The sequence below is a fragment of the Chiloscyllium punctatum genome, chromosome 8, assembly GCF_047496795.1.
Source record: "Chiloscyllium punctatum isolate Juve2018m chromosome 8, sChiPun1.3, whole genome shotgun sequence".
Lineage (NCBI taxonomy): Eukaryota > Metazoa > Chordata > Chondrichthyes > Orectolobiformes > Hemiscylliidae > Chiloscyllium > Chiloscyllium punctatum.
Window position 1 is genome coordinate 8,245,219 of NC_092746.1, and position 26,162 is coordinate 8,271,380.

The following is a 26,162-nucleotide window of genomic DNA, read 5'->3' on the forward strand; positions in this document are numbered from 1 at the left end:
TGAAACAAAAGGAGTTAGCAGGGAAATTCAGCTTATTTCATCAGTTAAAACACTGGAAATGGTCATCATCCTAGCTGATGATAAAGCCAACTGCATAAATAACACTGTTATCTGCTCTGACAAGATGTTGATTTAAATCACTGTGAGCTATGAGAAGATTTGTAGCTCAGGTTGCGGTTCTGGATGTAGGTTTGCTCACTGAGCTGGAAGGTTCATTTTCAGATGTTTCATCACCATATTAGGTAACATCTTCATCCAGAGGCTCACTGAAGATGTTACCTAGTATGGTGATGAAACGTTTGAAAATGAACCTTCCAGCTCAGCAAGCAAACCTACATCCATGAAATCACTGTTGCAGAAGGGCCCCTGATCTTTTTCTTTCATAAAACAATAACATTTTCATGATTTGGAGATGCTGGTGTTGGACTGAGGTGTACAAAGTTTAAAATCACACAACACCAGGTTATAGTCCAACAGGTTTAATTGGAAGTTAGTGTGCTTCCAATTAAACCTGTTGGACTATAACCTCGTGTTGTGTGATTTTTAAGTTAAAAAACTTTTCACATAAGTCACCAAGAGCCACCTGCTTCTATTTTGAAAACCAAAATTGTACACATTTCACCACATAGGCAAGTTTTACAAAACTGGATGCAAATAGTGGGTTCTGGCAGGTACACTTCGACCAGGATTCATGATTGCTAACTACATTTGTTACATCATTTTGGTGATATTGCTTCAACTGTTTACTATCTAGAATCTCCTCTTGCCAAGATTTCCAAAGGGTAACATCTGGAATCTTTGAAGAGAGACAGGAGACCAATTGCCATGCAATGACATCTCAGTGTACAGGGAAAAAAAGAGAAACATGATCAGATGGTTAGGAAGGCATTAAAGAGCATATATATGATGAGAAACAACAATTCTCTACAATGATATTTATATATTTTTAGTACACATTATACAAGAACAATATATCTCAGTGGATTGAATGAAGAGGACAGCCAGTACATTTCTAGCAGCAAAATGTGTAAAGTGATGTAAAGGAATTCTTTGGCATAGTAAATCAAGTGGAAACAGTTAAAAATCACACAACACCAGGTTATAGTCCAACAGGTTTAATTGGAAGCACACTAGCTTTCAGAGCGACGCTCCCTCTTCAGGTGATTGTGGAGGGCTTGATCGTAACACAGAATTTATAGCAAAAATTTACAGTGTGATGTAACTGAAATTATACATTGAAAAATTGATTGTCTGTTAAGCCTTTCATCTGTTAGAATACAGTGATAGTTTCACTTCTTTCATGTGTAAATCACAAAATGCTTTTTTTTAAAGTTGCATTCTTGGGTTAGCTGTTAACAATGGTGATAGCTAGACAATATGTTGAAGGTGTTAGCCCCCTGTGTTCTCTGTCTACGACCTGATGTTTAGATTGGAATCAATCTAAACATCAGGTCGTAAATGGAATCAATCTAAACATCAGGTCGTAGACAGAGAACACAGGGGGCTAACACCTTCAACGTATTGCCTAGCTATCACCATTGTAAACAGCTAACCCGAGAATGCAACTTTAAAAGAAGGTTTTGTGATTTACACATGAAAGAAGTGAAACTATCACTGTATTCTAACAGACGAAAGGCTTAACAGACAATCAATTCTTCAATGTATAATTTCAGTTACATCACACTGTAAATTTTTGCTATAAATTCTGTGTTACGATCGAGCCCTCCACTATCACCTGATGAAGGAGCGTCGCTTCCAATTAAACCTGTTGGACTATAACCTGGTGTTGTGTGATTTTTTAACTTTGTACACCCCAGTCCAACACCGGCATCTCCGAATCAAGTGGAAACATTTATCCTCGACTTAACAAGTCTTGCTCAACTCATGATTGCTCACTACATTTGTTACATCATTTGGGTGATATTGCTTCAACTGTTTACTATTTCTTGAAGTATTTTTGAAAAATGGCTGACTTTAACACTGGAGTCAGGAACAGAATACACTTTGTAAAAGGATTAGAGATAGGATATGTTCTACTGATGTTTTAGCACATTACCACCAAGGTTTATTCAGTTTAGTAGCCATACAGGCATCATCCACAGGCCTAGAAGTATTCCTTATTCAAATGCAACCTGATCTATTTTACATCGAGAGCTTTGACAGAGACTGAACAGAGGTATACAAACATAGTGAAGGAAGCATGAGCAATTACGTGGGAATGTGAAAGCTTTGCAGACTACCCACATGGGACTGAAATTCCAGGTCGAGACAAACCACAAGCCTTCGCTAAGTGTTGTTATTAAGATTGAAAGAGATCATAAAAATGCATCGCAGCATAACAAAGATTCAAGTTTGGGAAAATGAGATATGTTTATGGAATAGTCCATGTTCCAGGCAAGGCAGGAATAATGGCAAAATATACTCCTGAGAGCAGCATTGGACCAAGCAGTAAAATATTCTATTCTTGTATAAGCAGTTGAGACTTGTTCTACAGCTGTAACAAACAATGTAACGCTGCTCAGACAAACGCAAAAAAATTTGTACAGCTCACAGATCTAACAAGGAATACACGAAAGTGAGGCAACTCTGTCCATTGGGGTTATTAAAATGTAGTCTAACAGACCAAGTGCTAAAAACATGCCACAAGCAAAACAACACATGACAATAGACTAAGATTTATTACTGCACAATCATTAAATGGTTATAGCGAGGTTTGAGAAGATTTGTAGCTCAGGTTGAGGTTCTCTTAAATGGTAATGTCAAAGTCCTTGTGAAGAGAAATCCTCCAGAAACTTCAGGGGAGAGATCTCAGTAACAACAGCTCAAGTAGTATTGTGGCCATGCATGTCAAACGATACACAGGATTCCATTTTGTCACACAAAACATGTGCCACATACAGCCAAATGTTGTAGGCCCAATGAATTGATCAACATTTCTTGAAAGCTATGAGAAAGGCTTGCAACAGATTTGTTCGATTTTAGAAGCTGTATTTAGTTCGAGTTCACTATTGTTCAAGATGGGCTAGAGTGGTAAGATTTCACTCAACCATAGCAAACTCAGTGATCAAAGCAATGAAAGGGATCTCTGCGATACATGCTTTGCCGAAATGACAATCAAAAAGTGGACCTCAGTTCATGAATGAGTGTTTCAGGAAGGTCACTGTGGAGGCAGACATCAACAAGGTGATAGGTTCAGCACTCCATCCTTGTTCAACAGAAACATGGAATGACAACTCCAGACTGTGATATCACTGATGCAAAAGAAATCTAGATTGGAAATTAGCTCAACTCAGTTACTGAGCAACACCATCAAACAATGGACTCTCACCTGCCAAATTCTTAATGGAGAGGAGGTTAAAATAGATCCACACAATGTAAAACAGATGTTCAAACAGTCTTGGCATTAAGCCAAACATAATCTCTCAAAACCACAAAAAGGGAAACTAACTAGTGTACAGCCACAGCAAACAAAGCAACAGATCTGACTCACCTCTCGACAGAGGGCAAACACTTGTCAACATCAAAACCAGGACAGAAGGTCTTATTAAGAAATAGGAAGTGAGAAATCATGATCATTAAAGAAATTGATCAATCACAATCTTATATTGTCAGAATGCCTGAAGGTACTATCACGAGGAACAGAAGATAAAGTTATTCCAGACATGATGCAATACCATCATGCTAATGTTGAATGCAAGTGAATGTCTAGTCAGAATTCAAGATCATTTTGATCTGAGAGATTATGAGCTGGTGGAGGTGAGAGGGAGGGGACAGGGTGGGAAATGAGATAGATATGGTGAAAATGGTTACAATCATGTTAATAATGATGTTTTAATGATTACAAAGATTATGGAAGTAATTGAAACCAAAGTATTGCAATAAAGTTGACCAAATGAAAGTAACATACTTGAAAATGGGATGCAATGATATTTAGGTAAATCATGATGATATAACTGATTACACAATTTTGAAGAATAAGGACACCAGCTGAGAATAAGCATGTGAATGGAGGGATTCAAGACTTTACATTTCAGAGTGGTTTTTGAGAACCTATAATGTACAGATGTAAATAAAGGAATGTGACAGGTACATAAAGTGTTAAAGAGCCTGATTCAGTGATTAGGAACATGCAGATACCTACAGAAACCCTCAGACTGGGCTACTCGAGACGAGTATCCGAATGGGCAGGTAGCAGTCTTGGTTTAAAGCTTTAAGATCACCACAAAAAGTTATGTCTAGGAGCCTTCCATCAATGTGTTAATCAAATATTTTGGCCAAGAAGTGAACAACTAAGTCTGGAGTCTTATAGCTTTAGATTTAGGAGATTTCAAAGGTGTCAAATTTTAAATTTTTTCTCAGTTTTACTTTGTGCTTTTCCTTTCTTTTCCAAAATTTCTCCTGTCTTTATTTCTGTTGACATCATCTTATTTAATAACTATACTCATCCTCATCATAACTGTTTGGATCTCAATTCTTTAATTTCATTATTTGAGTTGCACTGTTATTGCTGTTGCTCACTAATACCTAGCCACCTGTTATGAATAAAGTAAATTAATATTCGTTTCTGTCCATAGCTTTAGTCTTTATCATCAGATACACATAAGTATTCACAAAAATTGTTCTAAATGGAGAATGACCTAAATTTAAAACAAATTATTCAAAATATTCTTTTTGCCTAATATTTTCATGTCTGCAGTCAAATAATTTTATTGAAGCTGTGCTGACTGCACTTGGATGCAGGACATATACATTCCCCCGAACAGTCAACGGGAATTAGAGGATCAGATATGCAGTGATATTGTGGAGACTTGCCAGAGCAATAGGGTTATCATAGGAGGGGATTTTAATTTACCAAACATAGACTGGGACTGCTAGAGTGTTAAGGGCTTAGATGGGGTAGAATTTGTTATGTGCGTTCTGGAAAGATTCCTCAAGCAGTATAGAGAGGGTCCTACTTGGGAGGGGGCAAAATTCGACATACTCTTGGAAAATAGGATAGGGGATGATAGAAGTGACCGTGGGGGAGCATGTTGGGACCAGTGACCATAGTTCTATTAATTTTAAAGTAATTAGGGTTTAGGGACAAAACTGATCCACAGGTTCAAGTTCTAAATTATGGCAAGGCAAATTTTGATGGAATTAGACAGGAGCTTTCAGGGGGTTCATTGGAGTAGTTTGTTTGCAGGTAAAGGAACATCTGGCAAGTCCTTTAAAAGTGAGATAGCTAGAGTTCAATGTCTAAAAGGTCCTATGAGGGTGATGTGCAAGATTGGCAGGAATAGGGAACCCTGGATGACAAAATATTGAAGCTTTAACCAGAAAAAAAGGAGGAGGCATGGCTCAGGTACAGACAGTTGGGATCAAGAGAATCCCTGGAGATATACAGGGAATACAGGCCTTTACTGCAGAAGGAGATCAGGAGGGTGAAAAGGGTTCATGAGATCGCCTTGGCTGAGAAGATTCAGGTGAAAGACGTACTTTAAGTATATTAAAGGAAAAAGAATAACGAGAGAGAGAATAGGACTCCTCAAGGACCAAAATGGACAGGTATGTGTAGAACCGCATGAATATTGAGTTCATTCACTCATGAATATTTCTCCTCTGTGTTTACTGTGGAGAAAGACATGAAAACTTGGAAATATGGGGAAGTTAGTGGTCATATCTGTCTATATCACAGTACAGGTGGTGTTGGATGTATTATAATGTATGAAGGTGGATAAATCTCCTGGTCCTCACCTGATAGAGCTGAAAATGTGTTGCTGGAAAAGCACAGCAGGTCAGGCAGCATCCAAGGAGCAGGAGAATTGACGTTTCGGGCATGAGCCCTTCTTCAGGAACGAGGAGAGTGTGCCAAGCAGGCTAAGATAAAAGGTAGGGGGAGGGACTTGAGGGAGGGGCGTTGGAAATGCGATAGGTGGAAGGAGGTTAAGGTAAGGCGCCCACCCCCATTCCAGCCTTTCACCCTCACCTTGACCTCCTTCCACCTATCGCATTTCCAACGCCCCTCCCCCAAGTCCCTCCTCCCTACCTTTTATCTTAGCCTGCTTGGCACACTCTCCTCGTTCCTGAAGAAGGGCTCATGCCCGAAACGTCGATTCACCTGCTCCTTGGATGCTGCCTGACCTGCTGCGCTTTTCCAGCAACACATTTTCAGCTCTGATCTCCAGCATCTGCAGTCCTCACTTTCTCCTCACCTAATATATCCAAGAACACTACAAGAGGCTAGAGAGGAAATTGCAGCGGCCTTGAATGATACTTCTACAATTTTGTTAGCCATGTGTCAAGTCCTGGAAGAGTGTGGGGTTAGCGAATGTTGTGCCATTATTCAAAGAAAAGCTTGGGAACTTTAGACCAGTAAATTTAACATCTGTGGTGGGTAAGTTACTTGAGAAGATTCTGAGGGACAAGATATATATGCATTTGGAAAGGTAAGGTTTGATTAGGTGTATTCAGCATGGCTTTGTGAGTGGGAGATCATGCCTCACAAATTTGTTAGAGTCCTTTGATGAAGTGACCAGGAAGGATGATGAGGGCAGGACAGTAGCATAGTCTATATGGATTTCAGTAAGGCCTTTGATAGAGTTCCACATGGTAGGCTGTTCCGGAAGGTTAGATTGCATGGAATCCTGGATGAGCTGACAAGCTGGATACAAAATTGCCTTGATGGTAGGAAGCAGAGGATGCTTGACAAACTGGAGGCCTGTGACTAGTAGAGTGCCTCAGAGTCGGTGCTGGGCCCATTATCTTTGTTATCTATATCAATGATTTGGAATGACAATGTACAAGGCATGATTAGTAAGTTTGCTGATGACACTAAAATAGGTGGTATCATGGACAGTGAAAAAGGTTACCAGAAATTGCAGCAAGATCTTCATCAGCTGGGGAAGTGGGCTGAGAAATTGCAAAGTGAGTTTAATATAGATGAGTTGAGGTCTTACATTTTGTAAAGTCAAATCAAGGTAGGAGTTTCATGGTGAATGGTAGGGCCTTAAGGAGTGTAGTGGAACAGAGGGACCTTGGAGTTCAGGTTCACAGGTTCTCTGAAGTGGAGTCACAGGTAGACAGTGCAATGAAGAAGGCTTTTGGCACACTGGCCTTCATCAAAGCATCGAGTATTGAAGTTATATTGCAGTTATACAGAATGTTGGTGGGGCCACACTTGGTGTATTGTGTTCAGTTTTGGTCACCCTGTTATAGGAAGGATGTTATTAAACTGGAAAGAATGCAGAAGAAATTTACAAGGATGTTGCATGGACTCAATGGTCTGAGCTATGGGGAGATGGTGGACAAGCTATGACTTTTTTCTGTAGCGCTTAGGAGACTGAGGGGGGACCTTATAGAGGTGTATAAGATCATGAGAGCTATGGATAGGGTGAATTTACTCAGTCTTTTTCCCAGGGTTGAGGAATCAAGGACGAGAGGGCATCAGTTGATGGTTAGAGGGGAAAGAATAAAACAGAACCGGAGGAGATAGTTTGACACAGAGGCTGGCATGGACATGGAAAAAGCTGCCAGCGGAAGTGGTTGAGGCAGGTGCATTAACAACATTTAAAAGGCATTTGGACAAATACATGGATAGGAAAGGTTTAGAAGAATATGGGCTGAGTGCCCAGACCCATCTCATCCCTGTAATACTACATTTCACATGGCTAACCCATCTAACCTGCACAACCGTGAACACCACGGGCAATTTAGCATGGCCAATCCACCCAACCTGCACATCTTTGGACTGTGGGTGGAAACTGGAGCATCTGGAGAAAACCCATGCAGACACGGGGAGAATGTGCAAACTCCACACAGATAGCATCCCAAAGAAGTAGAATCGAACCCGGGTTCCTGGCACTGTGAGGCAGCAGTATTAACCACTGAGTCACTGTGCTGCTCTAACACTGACCCACTGTGCCTTCCTGGTCCCTCACTAATGAAGTAAAATAGGCAGTCCATCAGCACTATTCACATTCTTCAATGGTAGCTTCCTGAATTAGGGGCAATTTTGATGTTGCTGATGATTTTTAAAAGTATGCTTTACCTGTTAAAAAAAGATACACAACTGTTATCAAAGATGCTGCACAATGTAAATGCTGTTACAGCCCCTCCAGTTTTAGACTGCATTGAAGATTTTAATGAGGTTGATAGGAGAAAAATGTTCTGTTCAACAGAATTTGGGGAGGCATCATGGCTCAGTGGTTAGCACTGCTGCTCGCAGCACGAGGGACCCAGGTTCGAGTCCCACCTCGGGCGACTGTGTGGAGTTTGCACTTTCTCCCCGTGCCTGCGTGGGTGCTCTGGTTTCCTCCCACAAAGATGTGCAGGTCAGGTGTAATTGGCCATGAGAAATTATCCAAAGTGTTAGGTGCATTAGTCAGGGATAAATTTAGGGTGGTGGAATGGGTCTGGGTGGGTTAGTCTTCAGAGGGTCAGTGTTGACTTGTTAGGCCGAAGGGCCTGTTTCCATACTGCAGAGAACCTAATCTAATCAACAGATAGTAAAGGGTTATCAAGATAAGCATCATTAGAGGGCTGGGTGGTTGGCTGCAGGAGTGTCAGAAGCATTGCCCTAGGATATGTTGCAATCTTGCAAAACATGAAATGACCTCTCTAGCTGAACTAGGGTAGGCTTCCTAACTGATTTAATTCATCACTCTGCTTAATTCAACATCAACAACTGTTGCAGTATTTTCAACCCTTTACCCCCTCAATGACCAGCATCACCACAAGAACAATGTTGTCTTTTCATTCTATATCAGTTATTCTACTTGCTGTTACTTTCTTTACCTCCTCTTACATCAGTCATCTTTCATACACCAGCAATATTATTCTATACTAATACACAAATCATCAAAACGTTTTGCTACTTTAACCATGACACACTTGCTTCTTTCTTTCAGGACAAGCTAGCACACACTACAACAAGGAACATGCCACAGGAAAGCAATGATTCATCAAGGTGCTGTCACCATTTGCAGAATGTGTGATAGGAATTTTGAGAATTGGGAATGTCAGCAGTGCAGTGTGTGGTCAGCCTGAAGAAAAAAACCTGCAGAGTTTAAACCATCCTTTCTTTTCACAGTTAAATGTTATTCTTGTGCACGATGCAAAACAGATCTTTCTTTCAGCAGTCAACCATCTGTCTGCACTTACTCATGCCACTAAATGCTAACACTTGTTACTTTCATTTGGAAGAAGATCAGGATCACAGGGGAGGCCTGGAATTTCAAAAGCAAAACATGAACTTGCTCTCCTTGTGAAAAACAGGACCTCATACCATTTTTCTTAAAACAGCTGGTGGGGCTGGAGGAGACTACAGAGACAGAAATGGGGGAAGCCATGCTAGGATTGCAAACAAGGATACGAATTTTAAAATTGGATCCTGCTCAACAAGCAACATAATAATCCAGCTGAGGTCAAACTAGAGTCTCTACATGTTCAATATTGCCTCCTTATCTTTGTACTCTCAGCCATAAAGGAGCCTTTGGGGAAGAGTAACTAAAATACTAGAGTCATAGAGATGTATAGCATGGAAACAGACCCTTTGGTCCAACCCGTCCATGCTGACCAGATATCCCAACCCAATCTAGTCCCACCTGCCAGCACCCGGCCCATATCCCTCCAAACCCTTCCTATTCATTTACCCATCCAAATGCCCCTTAAATGTTGCAATTGTACCAACCTCCACCACATCCTCTGGCAGCTCATTCCATACACGTACCACCCTCTGCGTGAAAAGGTTGCCCCTTAGGTCTCTTTTATATCTTTCCCCTTTCACCCTAACCCTATGCCCTCTAGTTCTGGACTCCACGACCCCAGGAAAAAGACTTTGTCTATTTATCCTATCCATGCCCCTCATAATTTTGTAAACCTCTATAAGGTCACCCCTCAGCCTCTGATGCTCCAGGGAAAACAGCCTCAGCCTGTTCAACCTCTCCCTGTAGCTCAAATCCTCCATCCCTGGCAACATCCTTGTAAATCTTTTCTGAACCCTTTCAAGTTTCACAACATCTTTCCGATAGGAAGGAGACCAGAATTACATGCAATATTCCAACAGTGGCCTAACCAATGTCCTGTACAGCCGCAACATGACCTCCCAACTCCTGTACTCAATACTCTGACCAATAAAGGAAAGTATACCAAATGCCTTCTTCACTATCCTATCGACCTCGACTCCACTTTCAAGGAGCAATGAACCTGCACTCCAAGGTCTCTTTGTTCAGCAACACTCCCAAGGGACCTTACCATTAAGTGTGTAAGTCCTGCTAAGATTTGCTTTCCCAAAATGCAGCACCTCGCATTTACCTGAATTAAACTCTATCTGCCACTTCTCAGCCCATTGGCCCATCTGGTCCAGATCCTGTTGTAATCTGGGGTAACCCTCTGCACTGTCCACTACATCTCAAATTTTGGTGTCATCTGAAAACTTACTAACTGTACCTCTTATGCTTGCATCCAAATCATTTATGTAAATGACAAAAAGTAGAGGACCCAGCACCGATCCTTGTGGCACTCCACTGGTCACAGGCCTCCAGTCTGAAAAACAACCCTTCCACCTTTGAGCCAGTTCTGTATCCAAATGGCTAGTTCTCCCTGTATTCCATGAGATCTAACCTTGCTAATCAGTCTCCCATGGGGAACCTTGTCGAATGCCTTACTGAAGTCCATATAGATCACATCTACTACTCTGCCCTCATCAATCTTCTTTGTTACTTCTTCAAAAAACACAGTCAAGTCTGTGAGAATTGATTTCCCATGCCCAAAGCCATGCTGACTATCCCTAATCAGTCCTTGCCTTTCCAAATATATGTACATCCTGTCCCTCAGGATTCCCTCCAACAACTTGCCCACCACTGAGGTAAAAACAATAACTGCAGATGCTGGAAAACAGATTCTGGATTAGTGGTGCTGGAAGAGCACAGCAGTTCAGGCAGCATCCAACGAGCAGCGAAATCGACGTTTCGGGCAAAAGCCCTTCATCAGGAGGTCAGGCTTGTTCCCTGGCTTGTCCTTACCACCCTTATTAAACAGTGGCACCATGTTTGTCAACCTCCAGTCTTCCGGCACCGTACCTGTGACTATCGATGATACAAATCACTTCTCTAGCTTCCCACAGAGTTCTCGGGTACACCTGATCAGGTCCTGGGGATTTATCCACCTCTCTTGCCTCCCTTTCTATCCTTCCTGTAGCATTTGGATCCTGGAACATTCAGCTGCCCATCCCTGAGCTATAATATCCCAGTCCCATGCTCCTAACCATGCCCTGAGTTCATCTGTCTTCCCTGTTAGGCCCCTTGTATTGAAATAAATGCAGTTTAATTTATTAGTCCTACCTTGTCCCTGCCTGCCCTGACTGCTCGACTCACTTCTGTTCTCAGCTGTACCCGTCTCAGATTGATCTCTTTCCTCACTATCTCCCTGGGTTCCACTCCCCCCCCCCCACCTCCTTATTAGTTCAAATCCTCCCAAACAGTTCTAGCAAATTTCCCTGCCAGTATATTCGTCCCCTTCCAATTTAGGTGCAATCCATCCTTCTTGTACAGGTCACTTCTACCCCAGAAGAGATTCCAATGATCCAAACATGTGAATCCTTCTCCCATACACCAGCTCCTCAGCCATGCATTCATCTGCTCTATCCTCCTATTCCTGCCCTCACTGACACGTAGCACTGGGAGTAATCCAGATATTACTACCCTTGAGGACCTCCTTTTTAAATTTCTGCCTAACTCTCTGTAATCTCCCTTCAGAGTCTCAACCTTTTCCCTTTCTAGGTCATTGGTTCCAATGTGGTCCCTCTCCCCCGTGAGACTATTCTGCACCCTCTCTGAGACATCCTTGATCCTGGCACCAGGGAAACAATACACCATTCTGCTTTTTCTCTGCTGGCCACAGAAACGTCTGTCTGTACCTCGGACTACAGAATCCCCTAATACAATTGATCTCTGGGAAGCCGACGTACCATTCATTGCATTAGAGCCAGTCTCAATACCAGAAACTTGGCTGTTTGTGCTATGTTCCCTTGAGAATCCATCACCCCCTACATTTTCCAAAACAGCATACCTGTTTGAAATAGGTATATCCACAAAAGACTCCTGCACTAGCTGCCGACCTCTCTTACCCTTCCTTGAGTTAAACCATCTATGTGACTGTATCTGAGACTTCCCCCCTTCCTATAACTGCCATCCACCACATACTGTTGCTGTTGCAAATTCCTCATCGCTTCTATCTGTCTCTCCAACCGATCCACTTGATCTGATAAGATTCGCATCCAACAGCATTTATGGCAGATATAATCTACAGTAACCCTTAAACTCTCTTTAAACTCTCACATCTGACAAGAAGTGGGCAGCACGGTGGCACAGTGGTCAGCACTGCTGCCTCACAGCGCCTGAGACCCGGGTTCAATTCCCGCCTCAGGCGACTGACTGTGTGGAGTTTGCACGTTCTCCCAGTGTCTGCGTGGGTTTCCTCCAGGTGCTCCGGTTTCCTCCCACAGTCCAAAGATGTGCAGGCCAGGTGAATTGGCCATGCTAAATTGCCCGCAGTGTTTGGTAAGGGGTAAATGTAGGGGCATGGGTGGGTTGCGCTTCGGTGGGTCGGTGTGGACTTGGGTAGTAATATCTGGATTACCCTCAAGGGTAGTAATATCTGGATTACTCCCAGTGCTACGTGTCAGTGAGGGCAGGAATAGGAGGATAGAGCAGATGAATGCATGGCTGAGGAGCTGGTGTGGACTTGTTGGGCCAAAGGGCCAGTTTCCACGTTGTAATGTAATGTAATCTAAAAAGGTATGTAGCACTGCAAAGGCCATTTTTGCTCCTTCACAATCTACAGACCCAGAAAATAACCCAGAAAATATAGCTATGGCTTATATTTTAAGTTTAATCAAGAGACTTATCTCCAAAAACATATAATCAAGAAAGAACCCACTGTACTCACTAATACAGCCTTTCTCTTCTACAGACTTAAAACAACAAATAACTTATCTGATTCTGTGCTGTGAACTTTGCCCAACAGTTCCTCCAAGATTAGTTGTGAATTTCACTTTGTTCATTTTCCCAGATGCACTCCGATGTCCAGTGATACACGAATTCAAACAGCAAAGGCGGTAACTGTGCAGGTTCTCTCTCTCTCTCTCCTGCACTGTCCTCACCATATGCTTCCTTTGTCTGCTCTTCTCCCTTTTAAACTGCTGTTGTTTTGACTTCTTTTTTACAAAGTTCCAAAACAATGCAACAGCATATAAAACAGTAATTCCTGGAATTCGAGGAAATCACCTCCAACACCTAAAATACCTCAAAAAAGGAGCAGCTCTTACAGCCAGAAATTTTTCCCGTCCTCCATCTTGGATTACCCAGAATCCTAAAATTAGAATTTTGTATTATATTTGAATGCAATATCGTTCATTCTAAAACTCTGGGTCATTAATCTTGAATAGGACGTAGGCATTGTTAGCAACTGAGGAATAATTGCAATATTTCCAAATTTGTTGAATATGCCAAACTGACTGGGAATGTACATGATAAGAGGAGGCAAGGAGTCTACTTTGTCAAGACAAAGTGATTAAGTCTAGAAGATGGCATTGGATTATAATATGAATAATTGTGAAGTTAATAAATTTGGTAGAAATGCAGCAAAAAGGCAGAATAGTTCTTAAATGATGAGCTATTGGAACGTGCTGGTGCCCAAAGGGACCTGGACGGCCTTGTTCAAAGGTTAACATGAAGGTACAGTAAGCAATTAAGAGGAGAAATGGTATGATAGTCTTTACTGGGGGGAGATTTGAGTACAGGAGTAAAGATATCTTGCTACATTTGTATCTAGCTTTGTTGAGAATTCATCTGTGTACAGTATTGTGTACTATTTTAGTCCCTTTATCTGAAGAGGGATGTACATACTACAGAGGGAGTGCAATGGAGGTTTACAAGACTAATCCATGGGATAACAGGATGGTTTAACAAGAAAACTGTACCTGTATTCTCTGAATTTTTAAAGAATTAGGACCTCTTTTAATCATACACAGTTCATAGAGAGGGTGGATGTGGATAAGATGTTTTGCCTAGTTGGTCAGTCTAAAACTGAAAGTAATTAAAGGGAAGTTTTACAGATTTTTTTTGAAATATTGAGGTGTTGAAGGCTATGATGAGTTGGCGTGAAAGATGAGTTAAGACCTGGGACAAATAAGGCATTATCTTATAGAATGGCAAAGCAGGCTTCAGGGTATGAATGTCCTATTCTTGTTCCTATTTCGTATGCCACTTATTGGATGTAACCTTAGGATAAAGAGCAGGTTACTTATGACTGTAATAAGGAGAAATTTCTTCATTAAGACGACAGTGAAAACTTGGAGCTGTCTACCCAATGGAAAGTGGAACTGAGCACACTCGAGACAGCAATTGATAGCTTTCTGAGAATTAATGACATTGAGGAATATGGAGTTGGAACAGAAAGTGGCATGGAGGTAGATAATCAGCTATAATCTAATTGAATGGTCGATTAGGGTCAAGGCCTAAATAACCTCGTCCTGTATCTATCCTTAACCTCTGAATCTGAGAAGTGTAAATGTGATGAAGGGCATGTGGCTGCATTGGAATTACAGTTTGAGGACTGGTTTAACCAGCTAAAATGAACATGATAAGAACAGGCCTAGGTTGCTGCGCCTGTTCTGACATTCAATACAAATTAAGGCCAATATGAATGTCATCTCAAACCTACAATCCAACTTGCTCTTGCTTAACAAAAATCTATCCACATTCAAGGACAATCAAGGACTCTGTTTTCATTGCCTTTCCAAAAGAGTTCAAAAGTTTCACAACCCTCTGAGAGAAAACAAGAATCACCACTTCTGTTTAAAATGGGATTCCTTATTTTTTGACAATACTCCTCATTTTAGATTCTCTTATTAAAGGAAATCCCTTTCCAAATCCAACCAGTCAAGCCTACTCAGGATCTAACATGTTTCAATCAAATTGTCCCTTAATCCTCTAAACCCCAGCAGGTACTAGCCGAGCCTGTCCAATCTTTCTTTATAAGACAACTCACCCATTCCAAGTACAAGTCTGATAAACCTTCTTTGAACTGCCTCAAACACATTTACTTCCTTCCTGAGATAAGGTGATTAATACTGTGCAAAACATTGCAGATGTGGTTTCACCAATGCTATATCTGAAGCACAACTACCTACTTTTACGTCAGTTCCACTCAAAGTAAATGATAACATTCTATGTGCTTCCCTAATTACTTGCTGTACTTGCATGCTAACCTTCTGCAATTCATGCACTGTGATATCCAGATCCCTCTGCATCTCAAAACTCTATAATTTTTCATCATTTAGAGACTATGCATCACAAAGGACAGCCTCACAGATGATAGTGCAAACAGGAGAAGAACATATGACCAGTCCTAGAATGGCCCATGTGATTACAACAGGGAATGGTTAAGGAATTATGTTCTGCTTTGTAAATCATTGTCTGGTTTTATTCAACTTTATATTTTTATCCTTAATAAACCCAAATTCCTTTCTATTCAAGAACATAAATAGTATTGAGAAATTCTAGTGATAGTATATAAACCAATCAAAACCAATTTGGATGGATTATATTAACTACAAATGAATGTTAAATTTCTCACTCGAAAAACACTGTCATGGTGCAAAATGCAAATATGGAACATAAACATTTACCTGTTGGCGCTTTTCAAATTCAAGCTTGATACGCGACTTAATGCAATTGCATGTGTCTTGATATGTCTGCTGCAGGGCAAGTTCCATCAAATGCTTGTGATAGGCTCCTGCCAGATTTCCACAGATGAAAATGATGACATTCGCCATGATCTGGATAGAATGAAAGCAAAAACACAAAATTCATTTTCAGCAATGCCCATTGCATTTATAGGGATTTGGCTCCTAGTGTTGTCTCACCTAACAGTGGTGCATACCTGATGAATCAAATGTCAAGTTCAATGCATCCAATTTACATTTCTGACTTGCCAGCCATGAGCAGGGATTTTGAGGCCTCTTGTCTTATGGAAATGTGATGGGAGCACAACAAAAATGACAAGAAATGATAGAAAACCTTGCCTCCACCAAAATACCATGCAAAGACTGTCAGTTACCTTAGTTGGCTAGATTCGTGATATAGAGTGATGCTAATAGTGTGGGCTCAATTCTTGCACTGTCTGAGGCTACCATGAAGAACTGTTCTTCTCAGCCTCTCCCCTGTTGTGAGGTATGGTGACCTTCAGTTTAAATCAATCTTTAATGAGAGATCAGTTCTATGGTCTAGTAGGACAATGACAACTTTATCTTACATATTGCAAAGACTAATTTGTGAAGGGTCTACCCACTATTGGACAGCTACAATGCCTGTTTTTTAAAAATGAAAATTGTGGTCCTATGGTGCACATGGTAATGATTATTCCTTTGGGACCCAACTGGTTGTGGAGTATTGAAGTCAGATGGGATGGTGACATTAGTCAGGCATGATGCACACACTATCTTCATCAAGATAAGATGACATCTGGATGGACATTTGGCTTTTTGATGCTTCTTCATGATTCACAGAAATATCATTGGCCATTGCAATAACAGAATACCAACTACTCCTATCATTTTCTGTCAGGAGGCTCAATATTATCATGATCTGGAAGCATTTGTTTCACAAGTTTCGGTTGGGTTTTGGATGGGAATGAAATCATTCTTCAAAATAGTACAAACACCTTGTCAGTTATATTTGCTGCTACAAAACAAAAAGAAAAGACTTGTGGAAGAAGGTACATCAAATTTCATAGTAAAATGTTGCATAGGTTATAAATGTTATGAAGTGATGATAGGGCTTTGTTTTGAAAGTTGAATGATCATTAAATAATATTTTTACCAGATTGTCACTACTGATATCTGACAAGTTTTCAATGGTCAAGTAAATTGTGAAACTGGAAAAGTCTTCATCTGCATTATAGTACATGTTCCACTGGATCAATGAGTATTCTGCATTGCACAAACGTGGAATTCAGGGTTACCAATATGAAATGTTTGCTTTGCATCATTTATTCCTTGAGGTTGCTCTCAGCAATCTGCTTGGCTGTTTCAAAGCTTGCACAGGCAACTGAGTATCTGCCTGTCTTCAAAGTCTTTAATTAATTCAGCTCAGGTGATTTTGTTGTCACAGTTACTGAATTAATCTTTTTAAGACCGTTTGAGTGAATTCCAAACTCTGATGAATTCAGTTAAGCAGGAATTGCTTATGCATCCTTTCAATGGAATATCATTATGAATACTTGGCTGAATTCTAAAGCCAAATATCAGCGGAATGCAAACTTGATTAAGTTACAAGTGGTTAAGGATTTATGGCATTTTTAAAAAGTGCATTTCAAGGATTGTTTTTATGTTGACATATTTATGAGCTGTTAAGTGGATAATGTTTTGCAACTGTAAATCAAGTACTGTTTGTTTATTCTAACAGATTTATGAACTTCTCAAATACCTTAAAAAATTGGTATGGGCTTGTGAAGTTTTTATATAGTAGACATTGGGTGAGTCTTTTGTGAGGTTACGAGCAGTGAGAGGGTATGGGGAATGAAGTGGGTGAGTTAGTGAGTGAGGTGACAGGGATACAGGTGGTGATGTGGATGCAAGTGAGTGGGAGAATGGGAGAGCTCAAAAGTGAGTGGCATGAGGAGAGGGGTAAGAGGTGAAGACTAGGGGATCTCACCTGAATTGGACTGATATCTCAGTGGGATTTTGGTTTTTGACTTGGCAGCCACAGCACTGGCTTGCCTCCATCCTGAAAATGGAAGCTATCGACATGACTCCAGCTCTCTTTGAGTCCCAGTACAAAAACACTGATAGTGAGAAAGTGGGATTGTCATGTCAGGAAATCCTCATGACCCCAATCCCCAAGTCCAACATGAAAATTCAGCTCCCCCATGTCTACTTTATCAAAACTTTTTAAATTATTTTAAGGAATCTTAATAGGTTTTGAAGATAAAGAAGATCCAGTCTCTTCATTCTTTCTTGATAGGCCTAACCTCAGCTTTCTAGTTTCAATTTTGTAAATCTTTTTTGCAAACTCTCCAGTGTCTTTAAATTATTTTTTGTAATATGGCGAACAGGCCTGTAAATCGTACTCCATGTGTGGCCAAACTAGAGTATAAAGTAAATTTGACATAACCTATCTCAAAATGTTCTCTCGAAATAAAGTAAACCAAGCATCAGACTTTATTTGTTGCCTTGTAAAACACTTTTACTACTTCCAGTTATTTGAAGCATTTGTACGGCTGGATTAATTATATCCTGGAGCCCATCTACCTAGGTACAGTGAAAAGGTTTTGTTTTGCATGCAGTACAGGTAGATCATACCATACAAACTGCATAAGAGTAATAGAACAGAGAGAGGAATACTACGTTATGGATGCAGAGAAGCTGCACAAAGAGTGAGATCAACATGAAATTTAACATTTGAGAGGTTCATTCAGAATCTAATAATAGTCGGGAAGTAGTTGTTCTTGAATTTTGTGTCATCTCAAAATTTAAAAATTGTGACTTTGGTTTTAAAGACTAAACTATATATATAGCTTGCAAAAGATAGTACAACACTGATCCTCATTGTATCTCATTCCCAGTCTTCTACTACACTGAACTGCTATACTTAATCCTGACTCTGTTTTCTGACTTTCTGAACAGGTCTGAGGAAGGGTCAGCAGACCTGAAATGTTAACTCTATTTCTCTTCACAGATGCTGCCAGACCTGCTGAGATTTTCCAGCAATTTCTGTTTTTGTTTCTATTTTATATGTGTTGCATCATTTCTAATCTAATGATACGTAGAAAAAAAGGAGCAGGCGTGGGCTGTTCAGCCCCTTGAGCCTTCAATATAAGCATCCAACTCAGTACACTGTTCCTGCTTGCAGCCCACATCCTTGATCTCTCTAGCTCTAAGGACTATATCTACCTCTTTCCTGAAAATTCAATGTTTTGGCCTCAACCATCTCTGTGGCAGAGAATTCAACCAGCTCACCATGTTTTGGGTGAAGAAATGTCTCCTTATCGCAATTCTAAATGTCCTGTCCAATATCCTTAGACTATGACAATGGTCCTGGGCTCCTATGTCATCAGGAACATCCTTCGTGCATTTATCCTGAATTTTATAGGTTTCCATGAGATCATTTGTAACCCCCTGTCTCCCTAGTAAGTACAAAGCAAAGTAACTACTTAGTATTTCCGCTATTTTGCTGAACTTGAATTTGTTATTTTATCTGTCCATCCATTAGGAACCCTATTGCCATCTTTGGTTTCTTAATGTGTTAAATAGGGAAGGTGGGTATCCAACAATGTAGTGAGAATAGGATCAGGGAAACTACAGCAGGCTACATGGAGGATGAATTCAGAGAGGTCATGACAGGAGATAGAATATAAACTGGACTAGCAGCTTTTCACAACTATTGTCTCCTGGCTTTTATCTATCAACATTCTCCTCAGTTTTTACCCTAAGCTATATATATGGTCACCATTGCCTAGGTAGTCCCATACCTTGCCATTTCCAATTTGCTTGGATTCATTTCCCATGACTACATCCAGTACCGAATATGTTTGCCAGGTTTCTCATGCATTAAGTTAAGTAAACCTGATACACTTGGAGAAACTCCATTTCCTTATCCCTTTTACATACCTCTTTTTGCTAACTTTGGGAAATTGAAATCTTCCATGATTACTATTCCATGCTTTGTAAGCATTTTCCTAATTTGTTTGCATATTTCTTCCTCCATGTCCCTTTCACTATTAGGTAATTGACAGACAACACCTAGTCATGTGATTGATTATTCATTATCCTTTATCTTTACCTATTTGAACTTTATTGTATCATATTGATAGCCATGTTGTTTTTTCCAACTGTCTTTACATTGCCTCTAATAATTACAGGCTCTTCATAACCGCCCCCTGCCCCCAAACTCTTGCTTTACTACAATTTTCTAACTATGTTATGTATCCTGTTTAATTACAAGTTTTGATTTTTCTGTCAAATATCTCCGTAATCTCTACTATTTGGTTCTTCATAGCCTATTATTATCTCCAGTTTGCTTGTGTACAATAGACATTATACATTGTCATGTAGAACAAATAGTTTAACTCACTTTGAATTACAGCTTCTGTCACTTTACTTCTGTCTATCTTTTGACACTCCTGTTCCCATAAGGATTATCTACTAATTTAAAGGTAATGTATCCAGGATCCCCAATCTACATTTCTATAAATTAATACAACATATGTTTTGACTACATAATGATTTATAGAAAAAGGGATGGAAAAACCTGAAGAAACAACTTACAAACACAAGAAGTTTATGCAATTTTGCAGTCATCATGACCAGCATTATGAATTGATTATTCTTTGTGAAAGGAAGGTGTTCTGAAAGGACAAAGGTAAAGCTTGTCATTTTTTTAGATGTGTAAATGAAAAATACTCATTCTGTATGGGGGGGGGGGGGGGGGGGGACGGTTGGGGAGAAACAAATCTGCGATAATATAGGCAGCTACCTACCTGGTTGTGAATAGGTTACATTCTTGGGTATGTCAGTAAGTTGATTTGTGAGCAAGTCTTAAGCACAGTACAAGATAACATAACACAGCCATTTGTAAGGATGAGTAAACATTCACATGTACAATCTTTAAAGTTAGCATTAATGCAATCAAGATCATGTCTAGGATTGTAAGTATGAGCATTAGTTGAATGTTTGTAAATCGATGACTACTCGTTTACCTCTAATTTAAAGCTAATTTAGCCCCCTAATTCCAATTCTCAAAAAAATCATCATATCCATGCTTACAATAATGGAGTTGGGAGGAGTCTCACTTGACTTTATGATTTCAGCTATTCTTACTATGGGACAAATCACATCCCAGATTGAAATCTGGCTTCATTGATCATATTTTGTATTTTCAGGTTTTAACAAGATGATCTTTCACAGAAATACAAACACACAATACTGTAGATTCAAATGCAACAATAAAACTAGCTCAATACACAAAATAAGATTTAAAAAGCATTATACCAAACTATAAACATGTATTACAACAAACCTACACGTTTTGAATCACACAGTAAAATATAATCCCTTTAATTCCAACTACACTCATTTAGCAAAATAAGACTACAAGAAATAGGAGCAGAATCAGGCCATTCAGCCCATCACATTGGCTCGGCCATTGAATTATGGCTGATATATTTCTCAAACCCATTCTCCTGCCTTCTCCCTGTAACCTTTCATTCCCTTACTTATTATAAAGTCATAGAGAGATACAGCATGGAAACAGACCCTTTGGTCCAACCCGTCCATGCCGACCAGATTTCCCAACCTAATCTAGTCCCACTTGCCAGCACCTGGCCCATATCCCTGGAAACCCTTCCTATTCATATACTCATCCAGATGCCTTTTAAATGTTGCAATTGTATTAGTTTCTACCACTTCCTCTGGTAGCTCATTCCATACACGTATCACCCTCTCCATGAATAAATTGCCCCTTAGGTCTCTTTTAGATCTTTCCCCTCTCACTTTAAACCTATGCCCTCTAGTTCTGGACCTCCCTACCCCAGAGAAAAGACTTCGTCTATTTATCCAAACCATGCCCCTCATAAATTTATAAACTTCTCTAAAGTCACCCCTCAGCCTTCGATGCTCCAGGGAAAACAGCCCCAGCCTATTCAACCTCTCCCTATAGCTCAAATCCTCCAAATCTGGCAACATTCTTGTCAATCTTTTTCTGAACCCTTTCAAGTTTCACAATATCTTTCTGATAGGAAAGAGATCTGAATTGCACGCAATATTCCAACACTGGCCTAACCAATATCCTGTACAGCTGCAACATGACCTCCCAACTCCTGTACTCAATACTCTGACCAATAAAGGAAAGCAGACCAAACACCTTCTTCACTATCCTATCTCTCCCTGACTCTACTTTCAAGGAGCTATGAACCTGGACTCTAAGGTCTCTTTGTTCAGCCACACTCCCAATGACTTTACCATTAAGTGCTGCTGAGATTTGCTTTCCTAAAATGCAGCACCTATCTATCTCTGTACATTACAGTACTCACACCAGGGAGAATTTCCCTTTCTACAAGGCTTAATTGAACTGTGGTTTAAATTCCCATCTTGAGAATCTGATAGTATTTTTGTGGAGTTCTCATATATTTGAGATTAGAGTTTCTCATTTTCAAATAATCCCCAAAGGTTTTTACCAAATACTTTTGGTCTGAACCTTTTAAAATGAACTCATCACACTGAGGTAACTTCTTTCGTAACAGTTTAAACTAAGCACCTTTGTCAGGGGCAACTGTTTTGCACATTCAGCTTCAGTCAAGACATCTGCAAACTGCCCAAAGCTGAAACTAAAGTGCTTTGGTTCCCAAGTTAGGGAAGTCTCTCCTTAGCCCAAAAGCTAAATTCCAGAATGTTCAATCTGACAACCTCATGTACGACATTGTTTATATCTCCAAATGCAACAGAACCCCAGTACTCTCCGGGAAGTCTCTCTCTGATAGAGTGTTTTAAAGGAAATCACCATGGCAACAGAAATGCTTACAAGTTAATCATTCAAAACCTTCAGGCTCAAAGATCAAATCTGTCTTTCAAAATATTCAAAAATAAATGATTTTAATATATATTTAAATCACACAATACACTACTGAAAGTAAAAACAATGAGCTACATAGCAACATAATTTTATGTTTGTTAATGGCACCACATCACCTAGTGTCCACGACATATGCTTCCAATAAAGTATCTATTATAACATTGTTTCCCCACAGGAACATGAATGTTTTTCATACTAAATTGTGGAAGAATGAACTTCCACCAAATTAGTCATAAGTTCTTATCTCAAAGTTTGTCCAAAGAAAATCAAAGGATTGTGGTCTACTTAAATAAGCTTCCTCCATGTTGGTGATGTCAATTTCAAAATCATATAGACAAGAGTATTGGAGAATAACTGACAGGTCATTTGATCCCCATTTTGTCATCTTGAAGTAAAATTGCCCCCACACCTACGTCAGTGGCATCAACAACCAGTTTGAATAACTTCTAATAAATCTTTTGCATCCATTGAACATTCCTGCCTTTTTTCAACATGTATTAAAATGTGTAACAATAGTACTGAAGTTCGGAACAAACTGTTCATCCAATCCAATCATGTCAACATCATGAAAACAAATCAAGTTCGTCCTAGGCATGGAAAATCTAAAATAGACTTTCTTTTCCTTAGGTGCTACTTTTCCTTGTCCCACAGTGATACTCAAATAAATGCACTCTTATCCAAATTTATAACCAAATTTGATTTTTGTATCTAATCAAACAGTTCAATTGAGTGATACAAATGTTCTTCCCATATTTGGCTCAAAGTAAATAAATCATTGATGTAAACACACAATTAAATACTCACTTAATGACTTAATTGGTTAATCATTGAAAGTTTGTTGGTGCCAAAAAAAATCTGGTTTGCTAAAGTCCTTCAGGGAAGAAAATCTACCATGCTTACCTGGTCTGGCCTACATGTGACTTCAGACCTACAGAGACATAGTTGACTCTTAACTTTCAAGTTAGGGATGGGGAATAAATACTGGCTAGTGATGTACATGTCCCGTGAAAAAAAACTCACATGCTTTCATCTGAAGCACAGTGTTTGAGCTTTGGTTTATTAATTTCTCTTTAATCAATTTGATGTTCATCAAATCTCCTGTCCACACAGTATCTCAAAAGGATTAAATCCAGTGGATTCATTAGGTCTATCCCTGATAGCAAATAGTAAGTGATTCCTTTATTTAAATCATTTGGGAATTCTTGGCAATAAGCTCTAATCATGGTCTGCCATTGTTCCAATTCAACTTGAGATTGGGGTGAAAATTAAAAGATGTAAATTGTCTGATTCCCAAATTATTCATCATTTCTTTAAATATTTAAGACATAAAACTTGAACCTTGATCTGATTGAATTTGTTTGTGTAATCCATAGCTTAAAAAAAAATTAAAGTAACTTTTCCACTTTCACTTTTTCATTAATTTTCCCGAAATGCACTGCTTCAGAAAGTCTTGTGGAAAGATCCGTTATTGTTATAAAAGATACTGATTCCTGTGCTTGGTTTGAGACAGATGTCCTACACAAACTATTAAGACCCTGCTTACTAGTTTTTCTAGAAGCTGATATTGGAATTAAAGGTTAATTAAGGTTTGGGATATCCCCATTATGAGATATATATGGCATGTCTGACAAAGTTGGACTACATCTTTATGCAATCCTGGCCAATAAAAATGTTTTAATGCTTTTGCCTGTGCTATCCTCAGACTGGAGTGAGCTGGTGCTGGATTTTATGAGCCATGGACAATGTTTCTTTATGATTCCCAAATGGAATTACCACCTGACAAACTACTGCCCATTTCTAGTTGGCTCATATTTGAGGTGGTCTCTATTTCTTCATTTTTTTTGTTTCAAACAATAGCACTTGGGTATCATTTCTGATTTAATTTCTGAGTACTGTAGGTTGTTCGGTAAAACTTTTAAAATTCCCAATCTGTTTGTTGCACACTTGGCCTCATTCTCTGTATCTTCATTTACTTTAGTTACATATTTTAAAATTGCAGCTAGTTATTGAATTTCCAGATTTGTGACTCATCTTCCTCCTATTTAATTTTGTAGTCCTGAGATGTAGTTACAACACAGTCTGGAAACAAGCTAACATTTCTTTTGTAACATTTCAATTTCTTTTATCTTCATTTGTTGTTCCACCACCCTTGTTCATGCTAATATTTTTGAAACAAACAATCAGAACATTTCTCAAAATAAAGTCAATTCCTTCTGTAGCTTTCTATAGTAATTTGTTTCACTACTCCTAAATGACGTCTCCGTTTACCAAATCACTCTTTAATCCAACTGTGTGTGTGTATCCTTGTGTACAACTTCAATTAATATTTTCTCCTTCATTAATTCATTTGGAAAACAAATAACACCATTAACCAGCAACAGTGACTGATTTGCTCCAGCATCTCTTAATGACTTTAATTTAAATTATAACAAGATACTTCCCCTTTTAGGATAAAGTATTCAGAATCTCCAGTGGTGGGATTCTAGCTGTCACTGTCAATGCTATTAACAACTCCTCAGATATTGAAACAGTCTATGGGCATATGCAACGAAATTTGGACACCTTTAACTGTACTGATAAGAGGCAAGTAGCATTTGCATTCATAACAATCTTGAAAAACAGAGTTTAATCATCTGTTTTTGACATTCTATAGTATTTCCATTGCTGAATTCCTGATCATCAACATCCCGGGGTGGGGGAAGGGTGGACAAGAAAGATAACTGGACCAGGCATGGAAGTAGTATGGCTACAAGAGAATGTCAGAGGTGACGAACTCAGAGTAACACACCTCACAACTTCCCAAAACCTGGCAACCATTTACTGGTTAAAGTTAAAAGTGTTGTAGAATATTAGTGACCTGCCTGGATGAATGCATCGATGACATTTAAGAAGCTCAATGCCATCCAAGATGAAGCAACTTGCTCGATCGGCAGTCCATTACCCACCATAAACATTCAGACGCTCCACCACTTGTGTACAGTGCAAGTATTGAATACCATGTAGAAATGCTCTGCAATATGTCATTGTGGTTCATTAAATAGTGTGTTTCAAACCTGAGACTTCTATTACCCTAGAAGAGAAAAGGAAACAGGTCCATGGGTATGCCAGCATTTGCCAGTTCGCCATACTAACTTGGAAATATATTGCCATTTCTTCATTGTCACTGCATCAAAATCCTAGAACTTCCAACTGAACAGTGCCATTGTGAACCTCCATCATAGAGACTGCAATAGTTCAAAGCAGTGCCTTACCTTCTTAAAGGTAATCAGAGACTGGCAACAAATGCTGGCAGTCAAAGATCAAGTTAAAAAATTGAGATTGATTTATCTTGCACATCACTTGCTGACCTACTGTAAAACGCACTAAATTTATCTCTCCCAACCATCTTTCTGATTTAACTGGTCTGATTTAAAACATCAATTTTGCACTGGATCACATTGAAGGTTCTTGGTACAATGAAATTGACTTTTCAATGCTTCTGATTTCCTCATGACTAATTTTATTCAGAAAACAAAACAGAAGAACAACAAAACAGGATTCTCTGATCATTGC

At 39.5% G+C, this 26,162-nt stretch overlaps 1 protein-coding gene across 6 annotated transcripts in view; it reads right to left on the bottom strand.

The window, feature by feature from the left end:
* The window catches only part of adcy2b (adenylate cyclase 2b (brain)), a 617,126-nt gene that overhangs the window by 216,979 nt on the left and 373,985 nt on the right, over window positions 1-26,162 (bottom strand). For all 6 annotated transcript variants that reach the window (XM_072575141.1, XM_072575137.1, XM_072575136.1 and 3 more), the window contains exon 5: window positions 15,671-15,820. In XM_072575141.1, coding sequence (XP_072431242.1) covers window positions 15,671-15,820 — 150 coding nt within the window. The remainder of the gene's footprint in view (window positions 1-15,670; window positions 15,821-26,162) is intronic.